Genomic DNA, 24593 nt, shown 5'->3' with positions numbered 1-24593 from the left:
CTTATGAAGCTATGCTATCGTAAATACAGAATCTTATGCATTCTAAATAACCGCCCATTTGGAAAAGGAAAATGCAATAAATATTTACTCTGAGCTGTGCTTCGATAGATTGGTCGTAGATGGAAGGCTGGGTTGCCCAGCAGAGGTTTTCCTTGTCCTTTGAAGAATATGTCTTGTGGTAGAACGGGTACGTTGTAATACCGTCGTCGTGTGGAAGAACGGATATGTCATAGTACCCTGTCTTTCTGAAGAGATTGTCCGTCCTTTCCTAGCCCACGTCGAGTTAGCAGCAGCTGTAAATGTCTAGGATGTATCACTTCTTTAGTGAGTAAGAGTTCAAAGTTCATACCTAGTTGCCATTCTATAAGCTCATGCTATATTCTTGCTGGTTATAGTCGAAATTCATCCTTCCAGCATATCGATCGTCACCCACCAATTTCGCCCTTCTAAATGTATGGACATCGGTCCTCATGTCACCGGGAACACAATGTTAATTTCGTTAGGTTCTAGTCAGTCAACCATTCGCAACCAGAGCTCACGTTGAGGTTGGCTTCGTTCTGTAGTTGATATTAGCCCTTTTAACCTGTTTGGGATAGGGGGCAGTATTGAGAATTTTGGAAAAAATATGTGCCCATTTTTAACTGCCTCCTACACCAACTCAGAAGCTAGAATATGCATATTATTGTTCAGGTTTGGATAGAAAACACTCTGAATTTTCTAAAACTGTTTGAATGGTGTCTGTGAGTTTAACAGAACTCCTATGGCAGGCAAAAACCTGACAAGGTTTCATGCAGGAAGTACCCTGTCTGACAAGGAGTCGTGCGTCTTGCATCTGTTTATTGAAAAGTAAGGATCTTAGCTGTAACGTGACAATTCCCAGGGCTCCGATAGGCTCTCAGAACCCGGGAAATACCTGAAGGTTGACGAGGCAGCCTCAGGCTGAAACACATTATCGCCTTTGGTAAGTGGCGGATCAGAGGACCTTTGAATGAGGCGCGTGCACGATTCGCTCCTGAGGAGAAATTTAATTCGGCTGTTTAGGCTCAATGCATATTCCCGGTCGGAATATTATCGCTTTTCTACGAGATAAATGGCATAAAAATTGGTTTTAAACAGCGGTTGACATGCTTCGAAGTACGGTAATGGAATATTTAGAAATTCTTTGTCACGCCAATGCGCCATGCGCAAGACCGTGATGTAGCATTCTGATAGTGTCTAGAACTCACGAACAAAACGTCGCTGTTTGGATATAACGATGGATTATTTGGGACCAAACCAACATTTGTTATTGAAGTAGAAGTCCTGGCAGTGTATTCTGACGAAGAACAAGCAAGGTAAGAACATTTTTCTTATAGGAAATGTGATTTTGGTGGAGGCTGACCTGGGTGGGTGTCTAAATAGCTAGCCCTGTGATGCCGGGCTATGTACTTAGATTATTGCAAAATGTGCTTCATCCGAAAAGCTATTTTAAAATCGGACATATCGAGTGCATAGAGGAGTAATGTATCTATAATTCTTAAAATAATTGTTATGCTTTTTGTGAACGTTTATCGTGAGTAATTTAGCAAACTGTTAGTAAATTCCCCGGAAGTTTGCGGGGGTTATGCTTTTTCTGAACGTCACATGCTAATGTAAAAAGCTGTTTTTTGATATAAATATGAACTTGATTGAACAGGCGTGTATTGTATAACACAATGTCCTAGGTGTGTCATCTGATGAAGATCATAAAAGGTTAGTGCTGCATTTAGCTGTGGTTTGGGTTTATGTGACATGATATGCTAGCTTGAAAAATGGGTGTCTGATTATTTCTGGCTGGGCACTCTGCTGACATAATCTAATGTTTTGCTTTCGTTGTAAAGCCTTTTTGAAATCGGACAGTGGGGTTAGATTAACGAGATTCTTGTCTTTAAATAGCTGTAAAATAGTCATATGTTTGAGAAATTGAAGTAATAGTATTTCTAACGATTCAAAAATCGCGCCACTGGATTTCAGTGGCTGTTACGTAGGTGGGACGAGTTCGTCCCACATGCACCAGAGAGGTTAAACGTATGGACAGGAGCCCTCACGTCAGCGGGAACACAAGGTTGACTTTCGTCAATGGGCTTTTGTGGTGGTGGAGAGAAGGGCGTGTTTCATAGTTCACAACCAATGTCGGTTCACTTGGGCGGGGCCACTGAGTGAGCATAGTTCACTTATGAAAACATCTTTTCACAAATAGTTTCATATTTAAACATTTAAATTGCACAACAATTCCATGTGAATCTGATAACTAGGATGTGTAAACTTTCCAATATACAGTTTGTCATCCTATCATCAGTAATAATGTCTCGGACGACAACTGATCTGACATCATAGTCTTTAAGTTCCAACGGATATTTTCAACTGGTTGGATTACCGAAGTATGGTTCCATTCCCCAACCTTTTGATGTTACCAGACTCTCTCTATGTTAACAAAGGGCTTTCTAAGAGTCCAATCTGTAGAGTAGAGAGCGAAAAGGGGGAAAGGTATTTATGGGGGTCATAAACTTCACCAACAGGGCAACATCATGACAAGTAACTTTTTTACATTACCCTTAAAACTACTACTATTACTTTGATCGTTGTAGCTATACATTTCCCCGTTAGCAATTGCCCATATTAGCAGCATTATTTCATTTCAAACTTCACATTTCTCTAATGTATTCTATTTATCGTAATAATCGATATCAGTAAAATGTCCCGAGAAGTAGTCGGTTCGGTTGGTGTCTATAGTTTTCAGGGATATGGCAATACTTATTAGTGCATGACATTGACGTTAAGTATACACACACACTTATACCATTTTTAGGTGCGTTGATACTTGCACTGTCTGAGAAACTGCCAGGAATGAATCCTGGAAGGTTTGGAGGATATAATTGACTAGCATCTCTGCTTAATTACTCACCTGTCTATCCAGGAGCTCTTATACCGATACAGTTGCATCGATGATCCCAGGTTCGAAAAGTTCCTGTCACGAATATGGTGCCTTGTCAAGAGATACCAGGTAAATCGGACTCCCTCCCTCCCCCTTTTTCTACAACGACTCTTTCTATTTTTCTTTCACTGCCTAAGTACTAACATTGATATGACTCTGTTGGGAGGCAATGCTCTTATAGTCCACCATCCCCTCCAACTTCTTGTTGCTCTTTCCTCTGCATTTTTTCTGTCTGGCTACATCTGATGTTTGTTGTGCTGATGTCATCATTTATTGTGCTGATGATGTCACTTTTTTGTGCAGGTGATGTTTGGCGCTGGGGTGAATGAAGGGATGGGCTTACAGGGGGCCCTCCCTGTGCCTGTCTTTGAGGTACTCAACAAACAGTTTGGGGTGAGCTTTGAGTGTTTCGCCTCGCCGCTCAATTCCTATTTCAAGCAGTTCTGCTCGGCTTTCCCTGACACCGACGGCTTCTTTGGATCCAGGGGGTAGGTTTAGGTTTACTTCTCATCACAAACAATACATCATTATATGTAGTCTACCCCAGTGTTTCTCAACCTCCAGTCCATGGTCCTGCACCGGTCCGTGGCATGTTGCTGAACATTCCCAGAGAGTCGAATTAGGGCAGATTTACAATGCTTGTTTCAAAATAAGGTCCCTGACACTATAGCATGCCAGTCCTTGACAAAAAAAAAGGGTTGAGAAACACTGGTCTATCTCATCTCAACTTAAGAGACCACCGAGGCATGGGCCGTTTACTTTTAGTAATTTGTTAATCTATGGGTTTCTAGTTTGACTCTTTTCTAAAATGTTCTCTTTGCCTCCAAGGCCCTTCCTGAACTTCTCACCGGCCAGTGGCTCCTTCGAGGCCAACCCTCCCTTCTGTGAGGAGCTGAAGGATGCCATGGTGACACACTTTGAGGTGCTCCTCCTTAGAAATGTTTTCCTCATCACTAGTTGAAAAGATGGCACCGTACTGGATCTCCGACCTAACATTGCTATTTTGTGATTATTTTATTTGTTTTTACTTAATTTTCTCAATGTATCCGTTGTCATTTCTTACAACTGACTATAACTTTTGAACAGCTGATCGGCAGTTACTTATCTCAATTCTCGCTTCAACCAGGGCTCTTTCTGTAAATCTGACAAACTTTTCGGGCTACCCAAGAGGAAATGCTGACATTAGAGGCAAGAGAAGGGGGATCCTGGCGAGATAAAGGTGAAGGGAAAACCAACCACCTCTTCTACTTGATAATAAGATGGATTACCTCCGATCGCTGCTTTGCTAGCATTGAGACTCTCAAAACTACAATATTCTCAGCTTTTCTGAAACATGGCTCATGGACAAATATTCTCCATTCACTGTGCCGACAGGACAGTGGAGTTGGGGAATTCGAGGGGAGAGGAGGTTTGCCTCTTCATAAACAACAACAGGTGTGCTGACTCAACCGCGGTAGAAGTCTCGACCCATTGTTCACTCGTCTTGGAATACCTGATGGTCAAATGCTGACCCTTTTGCCTCCTAAGGGAGATTTCTGCTGTAATTTTGACTGTTGTATACATTCCACCTCGGAACAAGAAAAATAACAACCTGGCACTTAACAAAGTGTACTAGGCTATAGCCAAGCAGGAAAACTGAAATCCATACATTTACAAGCAGAAGCTCAAACAGGAATTACCATTGGCTCGCTCTGAGAAAATGGTCTCCAGAATCAGAGATGATGCTACAGACTGGAATATGTTTCGGGACGCCGCTGATAACATCGATAAGCTAACCACCTCCGTCACCGGCTTCATAAGGAAATGCATCTTTGATGTTGTCCTCACAGTTAAGGTTCGCTGCTTCCCCAATGAAATGCCCTGGATTAACACTGAGGTTGGAGCTAAACTAAAGAATAGTGCTACCGCAAACAACCCTGAGGCTACAGCTGAGGACAGGAACAAGTACAATAAGTCCCGCTTTGACCTCCACTGAGTCATCAAACGAGCAAAAGGACAAAAAAGGAATAAGGTGTCATGTTACACAGGCGCCGCTGCATGTGGCAGGGGCTACTGTCCATTACGGATTACAAAGGAAGACACAGCAGTGATCTCCCCAAAGATGCATCACTCACTACCAGACAAACTCGATGCATTTTATGCACGCTTTGACAATATCATTGTGCCGGGTGTGAGGGCTGCCACCAACACAGAAGATTCGGTGATCTTGCTCGCGGAGGCCGATGTAAGTAAAGTCTTTAATCAGGTCAAGGCCTAGGGGCCTTTTTATTTTTATTTTACATTTATTTAACCAGGTAGGCTAGTTGAAAACAAGTTCTCATTTACAACTGCGACCGGGCCAAGTTAAAGCAAAGCAGTGCGACACAAACGACAACGCAGAGTTACACATGGAATAAACAAGCGTACAGTCAATAACACAATAGAAAAAGAAAGTCTATATGCAGTGTGTACAAATGGCATGAGGAGGTAAGGCAATAAATGGGCAATAGTAGCGAAGTAATTTCGCAAATTAACACTGAAGTGATAGATAGTTGAAGTCGGAAGTTTACATACACCTTAGCCAAATACATTTAAACTCAGTTTTTCACAATTCCTGACATTTAATCCTAGTAAAAATTCCCTGTCTTAGGATCACCACTTTATTTTCAGACTGTTTAATGTCAGAATAATAGTAGAGAGAATGATTTATTTCAGCTTTTATTTCTTTCATCACATTCCCAGTGGGTCAGATGTTTCCATACACTCAATTAGTATTTGGTAGTATTGCCTTTAAATTGTTTAACTTGGGTCAAACGTTTTGGGTAGCCTTCCACAAGCTTCCCACAAGTTTGGTGAATTTTGGCCAATTCCTCCTGACAGAGCTGGTGTAACTGAATCAGGTTTGTAGGCCTCCTTGCTCGCACACGCCTTTTCAGTTCTGCCCACACATTTTCTATAGGATTGAGGTCAGGGCTTTGTGATGGCCACTCCAATACCTTGACTTTGTTGTCCTTAAGCCATTTTGCCACAACTTTGGAAGTATGCTTGGGGTCATTGTCCAGTTGGAAGACCCATTTGCGACCAAGCTTTAACTTCCTGACTGATGTCTTGAGATGTTGCTTCAATATATCCACATGATTTTCCATCCACATGATGGCATCTATTTTGTAAAATACACCAGTCCCTCCTGCAGCAAAACACCCCCACAACATGATGCTGCCACCCCCATGCATCACGGCTGGGATGGTGTTCTTCGGCTTGCAAGCATCCCCCTTTTTCCTCCAAACATAACAATGGTCATTATGGCCAAACAGTTCTATTTTTGTTTCATCAGACCAGAGGACAGTTCTCCAAAAAGTACGATCTTTGACCCCATGTGCATTTGCAACCCGTAGCCTGGCTTTTTTTATGGCAGTTTTGAGCAGTGGCTTCTTCCTTGCTGAGCGGCATTTCAGGTTATGTCGATATAGGACTCGTTTTACTGTGGATATACATTCTTTTGTACCTGTTTCCTCCAGCGTCTTCACAAGGTCCTTTGCTGTTGTTCTGGGATTGATTTGCACTTTTCACATCAAAGTACGTTCATCTCTAGGAGACAGAACGTGTCTCCTTCCTGAGTGGTATGACGGCTGCGTGGTCCCATGGTGTTTATACTTGCGTACTATTGTTTGTACAGATGAACGTGGTACCTTCAGGTGTTTGGAAATTGCTCCCAAGGATGAACCAGACTTGTGGAGGTCTACAGTTTTTTTTCTGAAGTCTTGGCTGATTTCTTTTGATTTTCCCCATGATGTCAAGCAAAGAGGCACTGAGTTTGAAGGTAGGCCTTGAAATACATCCACAGGTACACCTCCAATTGACTCAAATTATGTCAATTAGCCTATCAGAAGCTTCTGAAGCCATGACATCATTTTCTAGAAGCTTTTTAAAGGCACAGTCAACTTAGTGTATGTAAACTTCTGACCCACTGGAATTGTGATACAGTGAATTATAAGTGAAGTAATCTGTCTGTAAACAATTGTTGGAAAAATGACTTGTCGTGAGCAAAGTAGATGTCCTACCCGACTTGCCAAAACTATAGTTTGTTAACAAGAAATTTGTGAAGTGTTTGAAAAAGGAGTTTTAATGACTCCAACCTAAGTGTATGTAAACTTCCAACTTCAACTGTAGATGTGCAGATGAGGATGTGCAAGTAGAAATACTGGTGTGCAAAAGAGCAGAAAAGTAAATAAAAACAATGGCCTGATGGTAGTCCAGGACGCGTTCTCAGAGCAGAACAGCTGGCAGGTATATTCACAGTAATTGAATCCTCTCCTTGTCCCAGTCTGTGATCCCCATGTTTTAAGATTACCATCATAATTCCTTTTCCCAAGAACTCTTAATTCTTCATGCCACAATAATTACCACCCTGTAGCACTCGCATATGTAATCATGAAGTGCTTTGATAGTCTGGTTATAGCACACATCATGTCCATCATCCCAGACCCCGTAGACCTACTCCATTTTGCACACCGCCCCAACCGATCCAAAGACGACGCAATCTCAATTGCACTCCACACAGCCCTCACCCACCTAGTTAAGAGGAATACATATGTGAGAATGCTGTTAATTCACCTCTGCCTCACTGACCCTTGACACGGGGGCCCCACAGGGCTGTGTGCTTAGTCCTCTCCTGTACTCCCTGTTCACCCTAGTGCTGTTGTGGTGACTGTATTACCGCCACACCAGCGGTCATGAAGACAGTCAAATTCCACGTGACCGTTTAGTCATGGTAATTACCGTAATTTCCGGACTATTGAGCACACCTGAATATAAGCCGCACCCACTGAATTAAAAAATAATAATATTATTTTGAACATAAATAAGCCGCACATGTCTATAAGCCGCAGGTGCCTACCTGTACATTGAAACAAATTAACTTTACACAGGCTTTAACGAAACACGGCTTGTAACAAAAATAAATAGGCTTTAACGAAACACGGCTTGTAACAAAAAATAAAACATTTGCAGTAAACAGTAGCCTACCAAGAAAGTCATTGGTCACTATCTTTCTTCGGTGTCGGGGTTGAATAGCCTCAGAATTGCTTCATCCGATATTGGATCGTTTTCATTGTCGCTCTCGTCATTTTCATCCAGAGGCAAATCCCCCGCTGAGCCCTCTTCAACACGCAGCAGTCCAGCCTTTCGAAACCCGTTGATGATAGTGGATTTTTTGACAATGCTCCACGCTGTCAGGACCCACGCCGGCCACAAAAAAGTTATTTGACCTTAAAACCCTTTCACGCGTGAGTTCCAAATATCTCTATCGGTCGCCCCAGCGTGAGTTTTTTTATGCACGTGATGTTCGAACGTTCTCTCCATTCCAGAATGTGATTGTTACATAAACAACAACACTGAATGGCTCAGAGTGGGAGTGAGAGGTTACCGTGATTGACTGCCTGCACGCACCATTTGTATCACTATCAGAAAATGTTTTGTGTGGTATTATTGATATATTTAGTATTTTATTCACGTTTTTCAATTACCCGTGATAAATCATGCGTTACGATTTTTGCATAAATTGTAATGGGCGCATAGTATGTGTGTAAAATAATGTTTTGAAGGTTGTACTGATTATGATGAGCTAAGCTAATTCCAGCTATGTGTATGGAGCCATGTTTGTTGACATACAATGCATTCTGGGTTTCACGTAATCGTCTGTTTGACCAAAGATGTTATAACAAAATGAGGTAAGTAAGAGTTAACTAATTTTTTGAGGACTTCCGGAAATGAATGGTGGGATGTGAACGACGGTAGATAACACACCCCTTCAACATGCATACTATAAACAGACCAAACTCATCTTGTCTTCTCTTATTATCTTCGGTTTCTGTGAGGAAAAAATGCGTGGCTGCGCGCTGAAGCTAATCGTCGGATAACTTTCGATTTCTAGAAAGTGTTTTACCTAATTATTTCGATCAATGGTGAGCTCACCCGTGATGTGATTAATTATACATAGTAATTGCTATTAGCTAATTCATATTGTAGTTTACGTCAGCCGAGAGTTAGAAAATATGACTGCTTGTGTTGGGTCAATCTTTCCTCAGTTAGCGCTAGGACAAATGTAGCCTACATTTTTCCGGTTAGGATGATTGTGTTGTGCTATATATACTTCTGTGAATATCTGAACATTGCATCCAAAAATAAACTGCTCACATTCTGGAGATAACTTTGTAAGGACTGTGTTTGTATTAATAGTTTCTGGGAAAAAAGTGTGGCTAGCTCAAATGCTGATTGTTGCGTCATTCGAAACTGGCCGTTCTAAATGAGTGTTCTAATCACACGGGGTGTGATCGTACGCTTCAGGGACCACTGTAGAATGATCACACCCCGTGTGATGGTACTTGTGAAAGGGTTAACCCTGTTCGGCAATTTCATTAGTCTAATGAAAGCTTCATGCGGCCAAAAAACTGAGTTTTTTTGAGAACATTTTTTTTGAAAGCGGGAAAAATCCATATATTAGCCGCGTCATTGTTTAAGCCGCGAGGTTCAAAGCGTGGGAAAAAAGTTGCGGCTTATAGTCCAGAAATTACGGTAAGCATTTCCAAGCTCTGATGCTGCTGCTGGTCATTAGTAGCCTACCAAACTTGCTAACTGCCTGGTACTTAGCACTTTATTGTCACTCTAATCACTCTGACATCAATGCAAATGTAATCGAAAATCTAATCAAACACTTCATGAGAGCATATGAGCTCATGTTGCGCAGCATTTCTATAGGCTATGCAATTGCGTGAGAAAACAGTGATGGTATCTACTAACGAGGATGATCCCATCAGCTTTCTATAGGCTATTTCTCTATTTTCCTATTATTAAGCACATTGCTTATATTTACAACAGGAGTATAGCCAAACTGGCTGGCATGAAAATGAATGACACGAAAGCCTCCTCCATTTGCTATTTAAGTGCATAGATGAATGACACGAAAAGCCTCCTCCATTTGCTATTTAAGTGCATAGATGACATGTATTTTTTCCCACTGCCCCTGGTTTGAGGTTTCCCTGTTACAGGTCCTTGATAATGGTCCTTTCTAAATCAAAACAAATTTCACACATACAGTGGTTTGAGAAAGTATTCACCCCCCTTGGCATTTTTCCTATTTTGTTGCCTTACAACCTGGAATTAAAATGTTTTGGGGGGGAGATTTGTATCATTTGATTTACACGACATGCCTACCACTTTGAAGATGCAAAATATTTTTTATTATGAAACAAACAAGAAATAAGACAAAAAAACAGAACTTGAGCGTGCATAACTATTCACCCCCCTCAAAGTCAATACTTTGTGAAGCCACCTTTTACAGCAATTACAGCTGCAAGTCTCTTGGGGTATGTCTCTATAAGCTTGGCACATCTAGCCACTGGGAGTTTTGCCCATTCTTCAAGGCAAAGCTGCTCCAGCTCTTTCAAGTTGGATGGGTTCTGCTGGTGTATCTTTAAGTCATACCACAGATTCTCAATTGGATTGAGGTCTGGGCTTTGAATAGGCCATTCCAAGACATTTAAATGTTTCCCCTTAAACCACTCAAGTGTTGCTTTAGCAGTACGCTTAGGGTCATTGTTCTGCTGGAGGGTGAACCATCGTCGCAGTTTCAAATCTCTTCGAGACTGAAACAGGTTTTCCTCAAGAATTTCCCTGTATTTATCTCCATCCATCATTCCATCCATCAATTCTGACCAGTTTCTCAGTCCCTGTCTATGGAAAAACATCCCCACAGCATGATGCTGCCACCACCATGCTTCATTGTGGGGATAGTGTTCTCGGGGTGATGAGAGGTGTTGGGTTTGCGCCAGACATTGCGTTTTCCTTGATGGCCAAAAAGCTTCATTTTAGTCTCATCTGACCTGAGTACATTCTTCCATATGTTTGGGGAGTCTCCCACATGCCTTTTGGCGAACACCAAATGTGTTTGCTTTTTTTTTTCTTTAAGCAATGGCTTTTTTCTGGCCACTCTTCCGTAAAGCCCAGCTCTGTGGAGTGTACGTCTTAAAGTGGTCCTATTGACCGATACTCCAATCTCCACTGTGGAGCTTTGCAGCTCCTTCAGGGTTATCTTTGGTCTATTTTCGCCTCTGGTTAATGCCCTCCTTGCCTGGTCTGAGAGTTTTGGTGGGTGGCCCTCTCTTGGCATGTTTGTTGTGGTGCCATATTCTTTCCATTTTTTAATAATTGATTTAATGGTGCGCCGTGGGATGTTCAAGGTTTGGGATATTTATTTATAACCCAACCCTGATCTGTACTTCTCCACAATTTTGTCCCTGACCTGTTTGGAGAGCTCCTTGGTCTTCATGATGACGCTTGCTTGGTGGTACCCTTTGCTTAGTGGTGTTGCAGGCTCTGGGGCCTTTCAGAACAGAATATACTGAGATCATGTGACACTTATATAAAGTCCACCTGTGTGCAATCTAAGTGTTTATGTGACTTCTGAAGGTAATTGGTTGCACCAGATCTTATTTAGGGGCTTCATAGGAACGGGGGTGAATACATATGCATGCACCACTTTTCCGTTCTTTTTTTCATTTCACTTCACCAATTTGGACTATTGTGTAGGTCCATTACATGAAATCCAAATAAAAATCAATTTAAATTACAGGTTGTAATGCAACAAAATAGGAAAAATGCCAAGGGGGATGAGTACTTTTGCAAGGCACTGTATATATTATTTAGTATATGTAAAAACAAGATTAAATCAAGAATAGTCTGATGGGTGACAATATTAGCCTATCACTTGTGAACGATATGTTATCACTTGTGAATGATGCCCAGCATAAGAAACAATGCCTTTTTTAAAACTCTTTTTGTCATAGTTTCACACCTTATGTAGCCTAGCCCGTATGCCTATATGTTTTGAAAAGGTTTGTATCACAACTAAAGTGGCCAAATAACTTCTTACAATTAAGCACATTTAATCCGCTTTACGAGAGGTATAGAGCCTAACTGGCATACAGTGGGGGAAAAAAGTATTTGATCCCCTGATGATTTTGTACGTTTGCCCACTAACAAAGGATCAGTCTATAATTTTAATAGTAGGTTTATTTGAACAGTGAGAGACAGAATAACAACAAAAAAATCCAGAAAAACGCATGTCAAAAATGTTATAAAATGATTTGCTTTTTAATGAGGGAAATAAGTATTTGACCCCTCTGCAAAACATGACTTAGTACTTGGTGGCAAAACCCTTGTTGGCAATCACAGAGGTCAGACGTTTCTTGTAGTTGGCCACCAGGTTTGCACACATCTCAGGAGGGATTTTGTCCCACTCCTCTTTGCAGATCTTCTTCAAGTCATTAAGGTTTCGAGGCTGACGTTTGGCAACTCGAACCTTTAGCTCCCTCCACAGATTGTCTATGGGATTAAGGTCTGGAGACTGGCTAGGCCACTGCAGGACCTTAATGTGCTTCTTCTTGAGCCACTCCTTTGTTGCCTTGGCCGTGTGTTTTGGGTCATTGTCATGCTGGAATACCCATCCACGACCCATTTTCAATGCCCTGGCTTAGGGAAGGAGGTTCTCACCCAAGATTTGACGGTACATGGCCCCGTCCATCGTCCCTTTGAAGCGGTGAAGTTGTCCTGTCTCCTTAGAAGAAAAACACCCCCAAAGCATAATGTTTCCACCTCCATGTTTGACGGTGGAGATGGTGTTCTTGGGGTCATAGGCAGCAATCCTCCTCCTCCAAACACGGCGAGTTGAGTTGATGTCAAAGAGCTCCATTTTGGTCTCATCTGACCACAACACTTTCACCAGTTGTCCTCTGAATCATTCAGATGTTCATTGGCAAACTTCAGACGGGCATGTATATGTATTCTTCAGCAGGGGGACCTTGCGGGCACTGCAGGATTTCAGTCCTTCACGGCGTAGTGTGTTACCAATTGTTTTCTTGTTGACTATGGTCCCAGCTGCCTTGAGATCATTGACAAGATCCTCCCGTGTAGTTCTGGGTTGATTCCTCACCATTCTCATGATCATTGCAACTCCACGAGCTGAAATCTTGCATGGAGCCCCAGGCCGAGGGATATTGACAGTTCTTTTGTGTTTCTTCCATTTGCGAATAATCGCACCAAATGTTGTCACCTTCTCACCAAGCTGCTTGGCGATGGTCTTGTAGCCCATTCCAGCCTTGTGTAGGTCTACAATGTTGTCCCTGACATCCTTGGAGAGCTCTTTGGTCTTGGCCATGGTGGAGAGTTTGGAATCTGATTGATTGATTGCTTCTGTGGACAGGTGTCTTTTTTACAGGTAACAAGCTGCGGTTAGGAGCACTCCCTTTAAGAGTGTGCTCTTATTCTCAGCTCGTTACCTGTATAAAAGACACCTGGGAGCCAGAAATCTTTCTGATTTGAGAGGGGGTGAAATACTTATTTCCCTCATTAAAATGCAAATCAATTTATAACATTTTTGACATGCGTTTTTCTGGATATTTTTGTATCTGTCTCTCACTGTTCAAATAAACCTACCATTAACATTATAGACTGATCCTTTCTTTGTCAGTGGGCAAACGTAAAAAATCAGCTGGGGATCAAATACTTTTTTCCCCCACTGTACATAAGCAGTGCGTGAGTTTCAAGTTTGGGGAAGATCATTTTCACCATAAAAACACACCTAATTAAAGCATTAGTGGTTCGTCCTTTAAAAGTTGCAGCGTACTGCGGCAACAGAATTCTATTTCACGATATTTAAGTGCCAACTACTGATACCATTAATGCTAGTTTGACCTCCAGAAGGCATCTTTGAGAAGCATTTGACAGCCTTCAATAGTGGATGTAATAACCTTTTTTTGTTTTTTATAAGAACATAGTACAGTCGTTGCCAAAAATTTTGAATGACACAAATATTAATTTCCACAAAGTTTGCTGCTTCAGTGTCTTTAGATATTTTTGTCAGATGTTACTATGGAATACTGAAGTATAATTACAAGCATTTCATAAGTGTCAAAGGCTTTTATTGACAATTACATGAAGTTGATGCAAAGAGTCAATATTTGCAGTGTTGACCCTTCTTTTTCAAGACCTCTGCAATCTTACCTGGCATGCTGTCAATTAACTTCTGGGCCACATCCTGACTGATGGCAGCCCATTCTTACATAATCAATGCTTGGCGTTTGTCAGAATTTGTGGGGTTTTGTTTGTCACCCGCCTCTTGAGGATTGACCACAAGTTCTCAATGGGATTAAGGTCTGGGGAGTTTCCTGGCCATGGACCCAAAATATCGATGTTTTGTTCTGCGAGCCACTTAGTTTTGCCTTATGGCAAGGTGCAACCACACACATGAATGGTCTCAGGATGCGTTACTGTTGGCATGACACAGGACGGATGTTAGCGCTCACCTTGTCTTCTCCGGACAAGCTTTTTTCCAGATGCCCGAACAATCAGAAAGGGGATTCATCAGAGAAATTGACTTTACCCCAGTCCTCAGCAGTCCAATCCCTGTACCTTTTGCAGAATATCAGTCTGTCCCTGATGTTTTTCCTGGAGAGAAGTGTCTTCTTTGCTGCCCTTCTTGACACCAGGCCATCCTCCAAAAGTCTTCGCCTCACTGTGCGTGCAGATGCACTCACACCTGCCTGCTGCCATTCCTGAGCAAGCTCTGTACTGGCGGTGCCCTGATCACGAAGCTCAATCAACTTTAGGAGACGGTCCTGGCGCTTGCTGGACTTTTTTGGGTGCCCTGAAGCCTTCTTCACAACATTTGAACCGCTCTCCTTGAAGTTCTTGATGATCTGATAAATGGTTGATTTAGGTGCAATCTTACTGGCAGCAATATCCTTGCCTGTGAAGCCCTTTTTGTGCAAAGCAATGATGACGGCACGTGTTTCCTTGCAGGTAACCACAGTTGACAGAGGAAGAACAATGATTCCAAGCACCACCCTCCTTTTGAAGCTTCCAGTCTGTTATTCGAACTCAATCAGCATGACAGAGTGATCTCCAGCCCTGTCCTCGTCAACACTCACACCTGTGTTAACGAGAGAATCACTGACATGATGTCAGCTGGTCCTTTTGTGGCAGGGCTGAAATACAGTGGAAATGTTTTTTGGGGATTCAGTTCATTTGCATGGCAAAGAGGGACTTGGTAATTAATTGCAATTCATCTGGTCACTCTTCATAACATTCTGGAGTATATGCAAATTGCCATCATACAAACTGAGGCAGCAGACTTTGAAAATACATTTTTGTGTCATTCTCAAAACTTTTGGCCACGACTGTATATGGGACTGATTTTTAAGAAGTGTTGCTTAATTAATTTGATTAATATTATGGTGTTTCTATTCCAAGAAAAACGAAAAAACCCTCTTGCTTTCCGTAAGGATGGAATGGTAAATAACATTCGGGAGTAGGCTATAGTATTTGGCTATTTAGCTAAATAATCCCCGTGTCGTGAGGGCACGTGGGAGACCGGGGTTCAATTCCCAGACGGGGAGGAAGGAGTAGGCTGTCCTTGTAAATAAGAATTTGTTCTTAATTGACTTGCCTAGTTAACTAAAGGTTACACTAAGAGCATAACATTTCTACACCCCAATTGTATAATTGTAGTCTAACCAATACCCAAAAGGAGTTTCAGTCAAAATAAATATCTAATTGATTTATCAAGACCAGTCCCCATGCTTGTCTCAGAGTAGTGCAAAACGGTGCTAAAATAGTTGTAGGCTATTGCTTCAAATCCTATTGCTTCTAACTTCAATATGCTCTTTAAATAAATAAGACCTTCACCACTTTTAACAGCGCATTACTCAACACTAGTGAGACTCATGTCGTCCACAGTTCTCAAAAAATATGACGTGACTCTCCGCCAATAATTACATATAGAGGATTGGAGGATTCTATATAATCTCCCGGTGGCGGCCGACACCGGTATCTGTAGCAACGCATTTTGCATTGCAATGCGGTGACTTAGACAGCTGCGCCACTGGGGAGGCCCCATCAATAAAGTATCAATATACAGAGAGGTGTTTGTAAAGGTAATAACCCATAATGGGCTATTGTAATGCTGTACATGGTGTCCAGGTCAGGATATCAAAAACATTTTATGTATTAAAGGCTATCAGAAAGAATGTTGGTACTTTTATTTATTTTGATCCAAAGCCATGAATGAGTAAGTCACTCAGCTTTATGTAGGTGCCGCTATATGACTGTGCCATAAACCTAAACAATATTTTGGAGGTTATTTTGTTTTCAAAAAACGAAAGTGAGCGATTTTGTAATCTGAATAAAGGCCAAAATAATATTTGTAAAGGCCAAAACATTTTTCTGTTTTTAGAGGGAGAGAAACGCTGAGCCAATTGTGTGCCGCCCTATGGGACTCCCAATCACGGTTGGATGTGATCCATAATAATAATAATAATACTTATTGTATTGAAATTGCAACCAATCACGGCCGGTTGTGATACAGCCAACCTAACTAAGAAATACATTTGATGATGGAATTCTCCCCCTACCCTCCTAGGCAAGTCTCTTGTCCAGCTACCTGCTAATAGCATAATGGCGCTGTACAACGTGACCATGTTTGTTTTGAAAGAGTAATTTCCAGTAAGTAACAATTTTGTTTACCTTCATTAGACAACTTTGTTCCAATATTTCTGTAATTCAGTGATATTTATTCCCTTAGTAATTTGTTATGGATCCATAACTAAATAAACATCTGCGTTTTGAAAGAGTATATTTATCATTATTTTATTAACGAAAGCATAAAGATGCCATTATTAATTACATTGTTTTAGTTTGAGTGTGCAGACTGGCACTAAGAACAGCGGGAACGTTTCCCTAAGTCAGCGCCATTATTAGTGCAATGCTCCTTTAAGTGTTGCTCTTGTGCTACCCGGTGGGGTGGGGGTCCACCCTTCCTCCTCCTCCCTTTCCCATGGCCTAGGTCCGTCTTCTGTGCGCGGCTCTGCGGCCCATCCCATGCCCCCTGCCCTCGTGCCTTGAACTGTATCGGTGGATACAGCTGGAGAACTGCAAGGCAATCCCATTGTGCGCCACTAGGTAGCCATGACCAAGTTATATTGTCCTGCTAATAGCAGGGTTAATCATATATCTGTGAGAATATCCAAGGGGCTTTTATATAATTCTAAAATAATAATAATAATAATCGCTTTGTTTAAACATTTTATAGATTTCAAATCAAATTTTAATAGTCACATGCGCCGAATACAACAGGTGTGTAGCCCTTACAGTGAAATGCCTACTTACGAGCCCCTAACCAACAGTGCAGTTTCAAAAAATACGGATAAGAGAGAAAAGTAACAAGCAATTAAAGAGCAACAGTAAAAAATAACAACATATACAGGGGGGTGCTGGTACAGAGTCAATGTGCGGGGGTTAGTGCACCGGTTAGTTGAGGTAGTATGTACATGTAGGTAGAGTTAAAGTGACTATGCATAGATGACAACAGAGTGGTGTGGAGGGGGTGGGGGCAGCAATGCGAATAGTCTGGGTAGCCATTTGACTAGATGTTCAGGAGTCTTATGGCTTGGGGGTAGATGCTGTTTGGAAGCCTCTTGGACCTAGACTTGGCGCTCCGGTGCCGCCTGGTAGCAGGGAGAACTATCTATGACTAGGGTGGCTGGAGTCTTTGACAATTTGTAGGGCCTTCCTCTGACACCGCCTGGTATAGAGGTCTTGGATGGCAGGAAGCTTGGCCCCAGTGATGTACTGGGCCGTTTGCAGTACCCTCTGTAGTGCCTTTGCGGTTGGAGGCCTAGCAGTTGCCATACCAGGCAGTGATGCAACCAGTCAGGATGCTCTCGATGGTGCAGCTCTAGAACTATTTGAGGATCTGAGGACCCATGCCAAATATTGTCTCCTGAGGGGGAATAGGTTTTGTCGTGCTCACTTCATGACTGTCATGGTGTGCTTACACCATTTTAGTTTGTTGGTGATGTGGACACCAAGGAACTTGAAGCTCTCAACCTGCTCCACTACAGCCCCGTCGATGAGAATGGCTGCGTGTTCGGTCCTCTTTCCTGTAGTCGACAATTATCTCCTTTGTCTTGATCACGTTAAGGGAGAGGTTGTTGTCCTGGCACCACACAGCCAGGTCTCTGACCTCCTCCCTATTGTTCCTATTTGCTGTCTCGTTGTTGTCTGTGATTAGGCCTACCACTGTTGTCATCGGCAAATTTAATGATGCCTGGCCGTGCGGTCATGAGTGAACGGGGAGTACAGGAAGGGGCTGAGCACACACCCCTGAGGGGCCCCCCGTGTTGAGGATCAGTGTGGCGAATGTGTTGTTACCTACCCTTACCACCTGGGGGCAGGCCCGTCAGGAAGTCCAGGATCCAGCTGCAGAGGGAGGTGTTTAGTCCCAGGGCCCTTAGCTTATTGATGCGCTGTGAGGGCACTATGGTGTTGAACGCTGAGCTGTAGTCAATGAATAGCATTCTCACATAGGTGTTCCTATTGTCCAGGTGGGAAAGGGCAGTGTGGAGTGCTATAGAGACTGCATAATCTGTGGATCTGTTGGGGCGGTATGCAAATTGGAGTGGGTGTAGGTTTTCTGGGATGATGGTGTTGATGTGAGCCATGACCAGCCTTTCAAAGCACTTAAGGCTACAGACGTGAGTGTTACGGGTCGGTAGTCATTTAGACAGGTTACCTTAGTGTTCTTGGGCACAGGCACTATGGTGGTCTGCTTGAAACATGTTGGTATTACAGACTCGGACAGGGAGAGGTTGAAAATGTCAGTGAAGACAATTGCTAGTTGGTCAGCGCATGCTCGCAGTACATGTCCTGGTAATCCGTCTGGCCCTGTGGCCTTGTGAATGTTGACCTGTCTAAAGGTCTTACTCACATCGGCTGTGTGATCACGCTCTCTGCAGTCTTCCGGGACAGCTGGTGCTCTCATGCCTGTTTCAGGGTTATTTGCCTCAAAGCGAGCATAGAAGTAGTTTAACTCATCCGGTAGGCTCTTGTCACTGGGCAGCTCTCGGCTGTGCTTCCCTCTGTAGTCTGTAATGGTTTGCAGGCCCTGCCACATCCGACGAGCGTCAGAGCTGGTGTAGTACGATTTTGATGCTTTGCCTGTTTGATGGTTCATCGGAGGGCATAGCCGGATTTCTTATAAGATTCCGGGTTAGAGTCCCGCTCCTTGAAAGTGGCAGCTCTAGCCTTTAGCTCAGTGCGGATGTTGTCTGTAATCCATGGCTTCTGGTTTGGGTATGTACGTACGGTCACGTCATTGATGCACTTATTGATGAAGCCAATGACCGATGTGGTGTTGTACTCAATGCCATTGGAGGAATCCCGGAACATATTCCAGTCAAAATAAAATGAAAACCTTAGTGTGACAACAGTTTTAGTAAGTAAAACTGAAGTCGTGCACAATTATCAGTTTCTTTTTAAGTGTATGTCGCCCATTCATTGTCAGACACAGTAGGATCCAAAAACATAGTCAGTGCTCTAACTCCCCCTTGCACTGGTCTGGAGCAATGAAGCGGTGATGCAGGGTACCGTACTAAACCACAAATTACATCTAAGTCCAGCAGCATAATCGCAAAACTTTTAGTGGAGCAACCACTGTACATGCATTATTGCATTTGCGGTAACTTTTGATAATGATGTTTCCTGCCAGTGGAACATTTGCGCTTATAGCCTACTGCCATGTGCGCAATGCTGCACTTGTAATTTGAAGAAATAGCCTAATAGTTTATCAACATTTTAAGTTAAACGTGCTGATCTGTTGCGTCAGCCACATTGCGTAAAAAAGGTATTTTGATGCAAGTAGTTGTATTCATTTTGGATCTATCGCATCCCGCAACTGTCCCAGACTATGTTTGGAATATTTATTTCTCGTACAGAATAGAATAAGTTGACTTTTGTACTATGGGGGATAGTAGATTGACATAGGCAAGTGCTTTGCTGTTCATTAGGCCTACTCATCTTGTTGGCTGACTCGATCCCATGATGGAGAGCCATGTGAGTGAGAGTTGATTCGGAGCACTCGGGGAGAAGGGCACAACGGCCACTGGTCACTTTTTTTAGGGTGAATTATGGCGCCACACAGGATGTCGCCGTGAAATTCTAGGCATTATCATGTGCTTGTCAAATTGTGAATGAGAGACTGATGTAGTGTGAACAGCCTTCGCAAAAAACAAAGCATAGCTCATGCCTTTTCAAATAACTTTTTCTAAAATTCAGTCGCATCATGCAGCCTTACAATGTATTAAAAGTCAAGTCAAAACATATAGTCCAACAGTTGTAGAACAACTAACGTTACATTAATAACTCTAAATTGAGCATATAGTAATACCTATTTCTTTGTTAATCGCTCAACACAGAATAGCCGTATGTGCACACTCCCTCATTTCCTTTTGGAGAAAATATCCTTTCTATTTTATTCAGCTTTGTTCAATTGTATTCTTCATACTATAAAATAATGCCATGGAATTCTAACCAAATCGAGTCTGCTAAATGAACTAGTGTAGTCCACAGCCATATTGTATAGCCAGATCAGGGCCTAACTTAAGGACAACTCAGAGTATGCTATTCTGTTCTTCTGAAATAGACTATATTTTCTTCATATCATGCTTCTTTAGACCTGTCTAAAATAAATAGAATTTATTATGATAGTGTAGGCTATATTATATGGATTTATTAGACTTTAAAATGTAGATGTTCCAAAGGTCTGCATCACTGGCTTGTAGGCTGTGTGTGGAAGCCAGGAGATGCTAAATGTGTTTGTTAATTAACGGTCAATTACTGTGAGACCGACAGTTATTTGCTTGACAATCACCGGTTTTGTGACCGTCACAGCCCTAGTTCACCCATAACTGTGTGGTCACGCTCGACTCCAACACCATCATCAAGTTTGCTGACCACACAACTGTGTTATGCCTGATCACCGGCATTGATGATACAACCTACAGAGAGGTGGTCAGTGACCTGGCAGTGTGGGGCCGGAACAACAACCTCTCCCTCAACGTCAGTAAGACCAAGGAGCTGATCGTGGACTACCGGAAAGGGGGGGTGGTGAGCACGCTTCTACTACATCGACGGGACTGCAGTGGAGCTTTAAGTTCCTCTGTCCAAATCGCTAAGAACTTAAAATGGCCCACGCACACAGTCAACTCCCTCAAGAGGTTGAAAAGGTTTGCCATGGGCCCTTAAAGTTCTACAGCTGTACCATCTTGACTAGCTGCATCACCGCTTGTTATGGCAATAGAACTTCCCTCGATCGCATCACTGTGGCTGAGCTCCCTGCCATCCAAGGACCTTTATATCAGGCGGTGTGGAAGGAAAGCCCAGAAAATCGTTAGACTCCAACCACCCAAGCCATGGACTGTTCTCTCTGCTTCCACACAGCAAGCGATACCGGTGCATCAAGTCTGACAACAGGCTCCTGAACAGCTTTTTTTATCCCAATGCCATAACATTGCTAAATAGCTAACAAAATGGTTACACGGGCTATCTGAGTTGACCTTTTATATTTTAGTCTTATTTTTGCACTGTCTCCATGCACACTCACAGGTCCCTGCACACTACGCACACTGACACTCTAACACACATACAAACACTCCATAATTTGTTCACACACATAATATGCAGATACATTTATACTGACTCTACACACACCCACTGACATGCAATCATCATATACACTGCTACTACTGTTTATTTTATAAATATAAACGCAACATGTAAAGTGTTGGTTTCGTGAGCTGAAATAAAAGATCTCAGAAATGTTCCATACGCACAAAAATATTATTCCTCTCCAATTTTTGGAACAAATCTGTTCACATCGCTGTTAGTGAGCATCCCCCTGACAGGTGTGGCATATCAATAAGCTGATTATACAGCATGATCATTACACAGGTGAACCTTGTGCTGGAGACAATAAAAGGCAACTCTAAAACGTGCAGTTTTCTCACACGACACAATGCCACAGATGTCTCAAGTTTTGAGGGAGTGTGGAGTTGGCATGCAGGAAGGTCCACCAGAGCTGTTGCCAGATAATTTTATGTTCATTTCTTTACCATATGCTGCCTCCAACATCATTTAAAAGAATTTGGCAGTATGACCAACCAGCCTCATAACCGCAGACCACATTTAACCACGCCAGCCCAGGACCTCCACATCCAGCTTCTTCACCTGCGGGATCGTCTGAGACCAGCCACCCGGACAGCTGATGAAACTGTGGGTTTGCAAACTTAAGAATTTCTGCGCAAACTCTCAGAAACCGTCTCAAGGAAGCTCTTCTGCATGCTCGTTGTCCTCACAAGGGTCTTGACCTGACTTTATTGTGTTCTTATTTTTATGTCTCGTTTATTTTTTGTTCTACCTTGTTATATGTAGTATTACATTGTTATTGAATGCTGCATTGTTGGAGTTAGCGCTTGTAAGAAAGGTATTTCACTGTGCTTGTGCAAGGCCTTCTGTGGCTCAGTTGGTAGAGCATGGTGTTTGCAACACCAGGGTTGTGGGTTCGATTCCCACGGGGGACCAGTACGGAGAAAAAAATGTATGAAATGTATGCATTCACTACTGTAAGTCGCTCTGGATAAGAGCGTCTGCTAAACGACTAAAATGTAATGTGACAGAACTTGAAACACATTTAAAGTGAACATTCACCCCTCAGTTTTCCAATATGTTTGTACTTCAAAAGTGGTCTGAGTCCATGAACCACACCATCTGTTTAGATCCTACTATGTATAAGGAGAAAATCGGCAGGACTTCCATTTTTATCTGTTCCCTTTTTGAATACCAGGGAGAGTTTTTATTGAATAATGTACTGTGTCCTGTAGGAACTATTGGAGAAGTCCAGTGAGCCCCTGTCCTTCATCATCTTCATCCCGGAGTGGCGAGATCCACTGACCCCGGCCCTCAACCGCATGGAGACCAGCGCCTTCCGCCGCCATCATATGTCGGTGCCCGCCTTTGAGCACGAGTACCGCAGCGGCTCGCAGCACATCTGCAAGAAGTGAGTGTCCAACGCTGTAGAGTCACTTCCATTTTTCTGACTAGGGTTGTCAAGATACCAGTATCGTGCTACTTAGAAGTATCATGGCAATGAAACAAAATATGAAGCAGACTTAATTTCTTGATGAAAACCGCCCTTATTCTGGAAACAAAGTCTTGTGTTGTCACGTTTGTTTATTTTCCAACCTATAGCACACAATATTTGACATAAAGAACCAATTGGTGTAGTGTATTTCATGGGTTCTTTTTATGCCATGGAAAATCAAGTATGGTTGTATTGTGATACAAAAGCTGAAGAACATACGCACATTCAGGTACTTTTTGCAGGTGCTGAAGTTGTAGGTGAATTTATACAAATAAAAAGGAAAACGCTGCACACTGCTGGTCATGCGGCCAGGTGATTTTATTATAACAACATTTCGACCTTCAGGTCATCAGGCATCCATATCCCAGTTGGGGGGAAGGTCCTAATATACAGTTGAAGTCGGAAGTTTACATACACTTAGGTTGGAGTCATCAAAACTCGTTTTTCAACCACTCCATAAATTTCTTGTTAACAAACTATAGTTTTGGCAACTCGGTTAGAACATCTACTTTGTGCATGACACACGTAATTTTTCCAACAATTGTTTACAGACAGATTATTTCACTTATAATTCACTGTATCACAATTCCAGTGGTTCAGAAGTTTACATACACTAAAATGACTGCCTTTAAACAGCTTGGAAAATTCCAGAAAATGATGTCATGGCTTGAGAAGCTTCTGATAGGCTAATTGACATAATTTGACTCAGTTGGAGGTGTACCTGTGGATGTATTTCAAGGTCTACCTTCAAACTCAGTGCCTCTTTGCTTGACATCATGGGAAAATCCAAAGAAATCAGCCAAGAACTCAGTAAAAAAACTTGTAGACCTCCACAAGTCTGGTTCATCCTTGGGAGCAATTTCCAAACACCTGAAGGTACCATGTTCATCTGTACAAACAATAGTACGCAAGTATAAACACCATGGGACCATGCAGCCGTCATACCGATCAGGAAGGAGACTCGTTCTGTCTCCTAGAGATGAATGTACTTTGGTGCGAAAAGTGCAAATCAATCCCAGAACAACAGCAAAGGACCTTGTGAAGATGCTGGAGGACAGATACAAAAGTATCTATATCCACAGTAAAACAAGTCCTATATCAACATAACCTGAAAGGTCGCTAAGCAAGGAAGAAGCCACTGGTCCAAAACCGCCATAAAAAGCCAGAATACGGTTTGCAACTGCACATTTGGGACAAAGATTGTACTTTTTGGAGAAATGTCCTCTGGTCTGATAAAACAAAAATAGAACTGTTTGGCCATAATGACCATCGTTATGTTTGGAAGAAAAGGGGGAAGGCTTGCCAACTGAAGAACACCATCCCAACTGTGATGCATGGGGTGCTAGCATCATGTTGTGGGGGTGCTTTGTTGCAGGAGGGACTGGTGCACTTCACAAAATAGATGACATGAGGAAGGAAAATTATGTGGATCTGTTGAAGCAACATCTCAAGACATCAGTCAGGAAGTTAAAGCTTGGTCGCAAATAGGTCTTCCAACTGGACAATGACACCAAGCATACTTCCACAGTTGTGGCAAAATGGCTTTAGAACAACAAAGTCAAGGTATTGGAGTGGCCATCACAAAGCCTTGACCTCAATCCTGTAGAAAATGTGTGGGCAGAACTGAAAAAG

The 24593-nt window shown here is 42.5% G+C and overlaps 1 protein-coding gene across 3 annotated transcripts in view; it reads left to right on the top strand.

Moving 5' to 3' along the window:
- LOC115208374 (mRNA (2'-O-methyladenosine-N(6)-)-methyltransferase) overlaps window positions 1–24593 on the top strand; it is a 56284-nt gene that overhangs the window by 26950 nt on the left and 4741 nt on the right. For 2 of the 3 annotated variants that reach the window (XM_029776383.1, XM_029776382.1), the window contains 4 exons: window positions 2936–3022; window positions 3257–3441; window positions 3782–3875; window positions 22702–22877. In XM_029776383.1, coding sequence (XP_029632243.1) covers window positions 2936–3022; window positions 3257–3441; window positions 3782–3875; window positions 22702–22877 — 542 coding nt within the window. The remainder of the gene's footprint in view (window positions 1–2935; window positions 3023–3256; window positions 3442–3781; window positions 3876–22701; window positions 22878–24593) is intronic. The other variant, XM_029776384.1, reaches the window with a different exon arrangement.

This window comes from Salmo trutta, chromosome 14, assembly GCF_901001165.1.
Source record: "Salmo trutta chromosome 14, fSalTru1.1, whole genome shotgun sequence".
Lineage (NCBI taxonomy): Eukaryota > Metazoa > Chordata > Actinopteri > Salmoniformes > Salmonidae > Salmo > Salmo trutta.
This window is presented reverse-complemented; position numbering and strand designations above follow the sequence as displayed.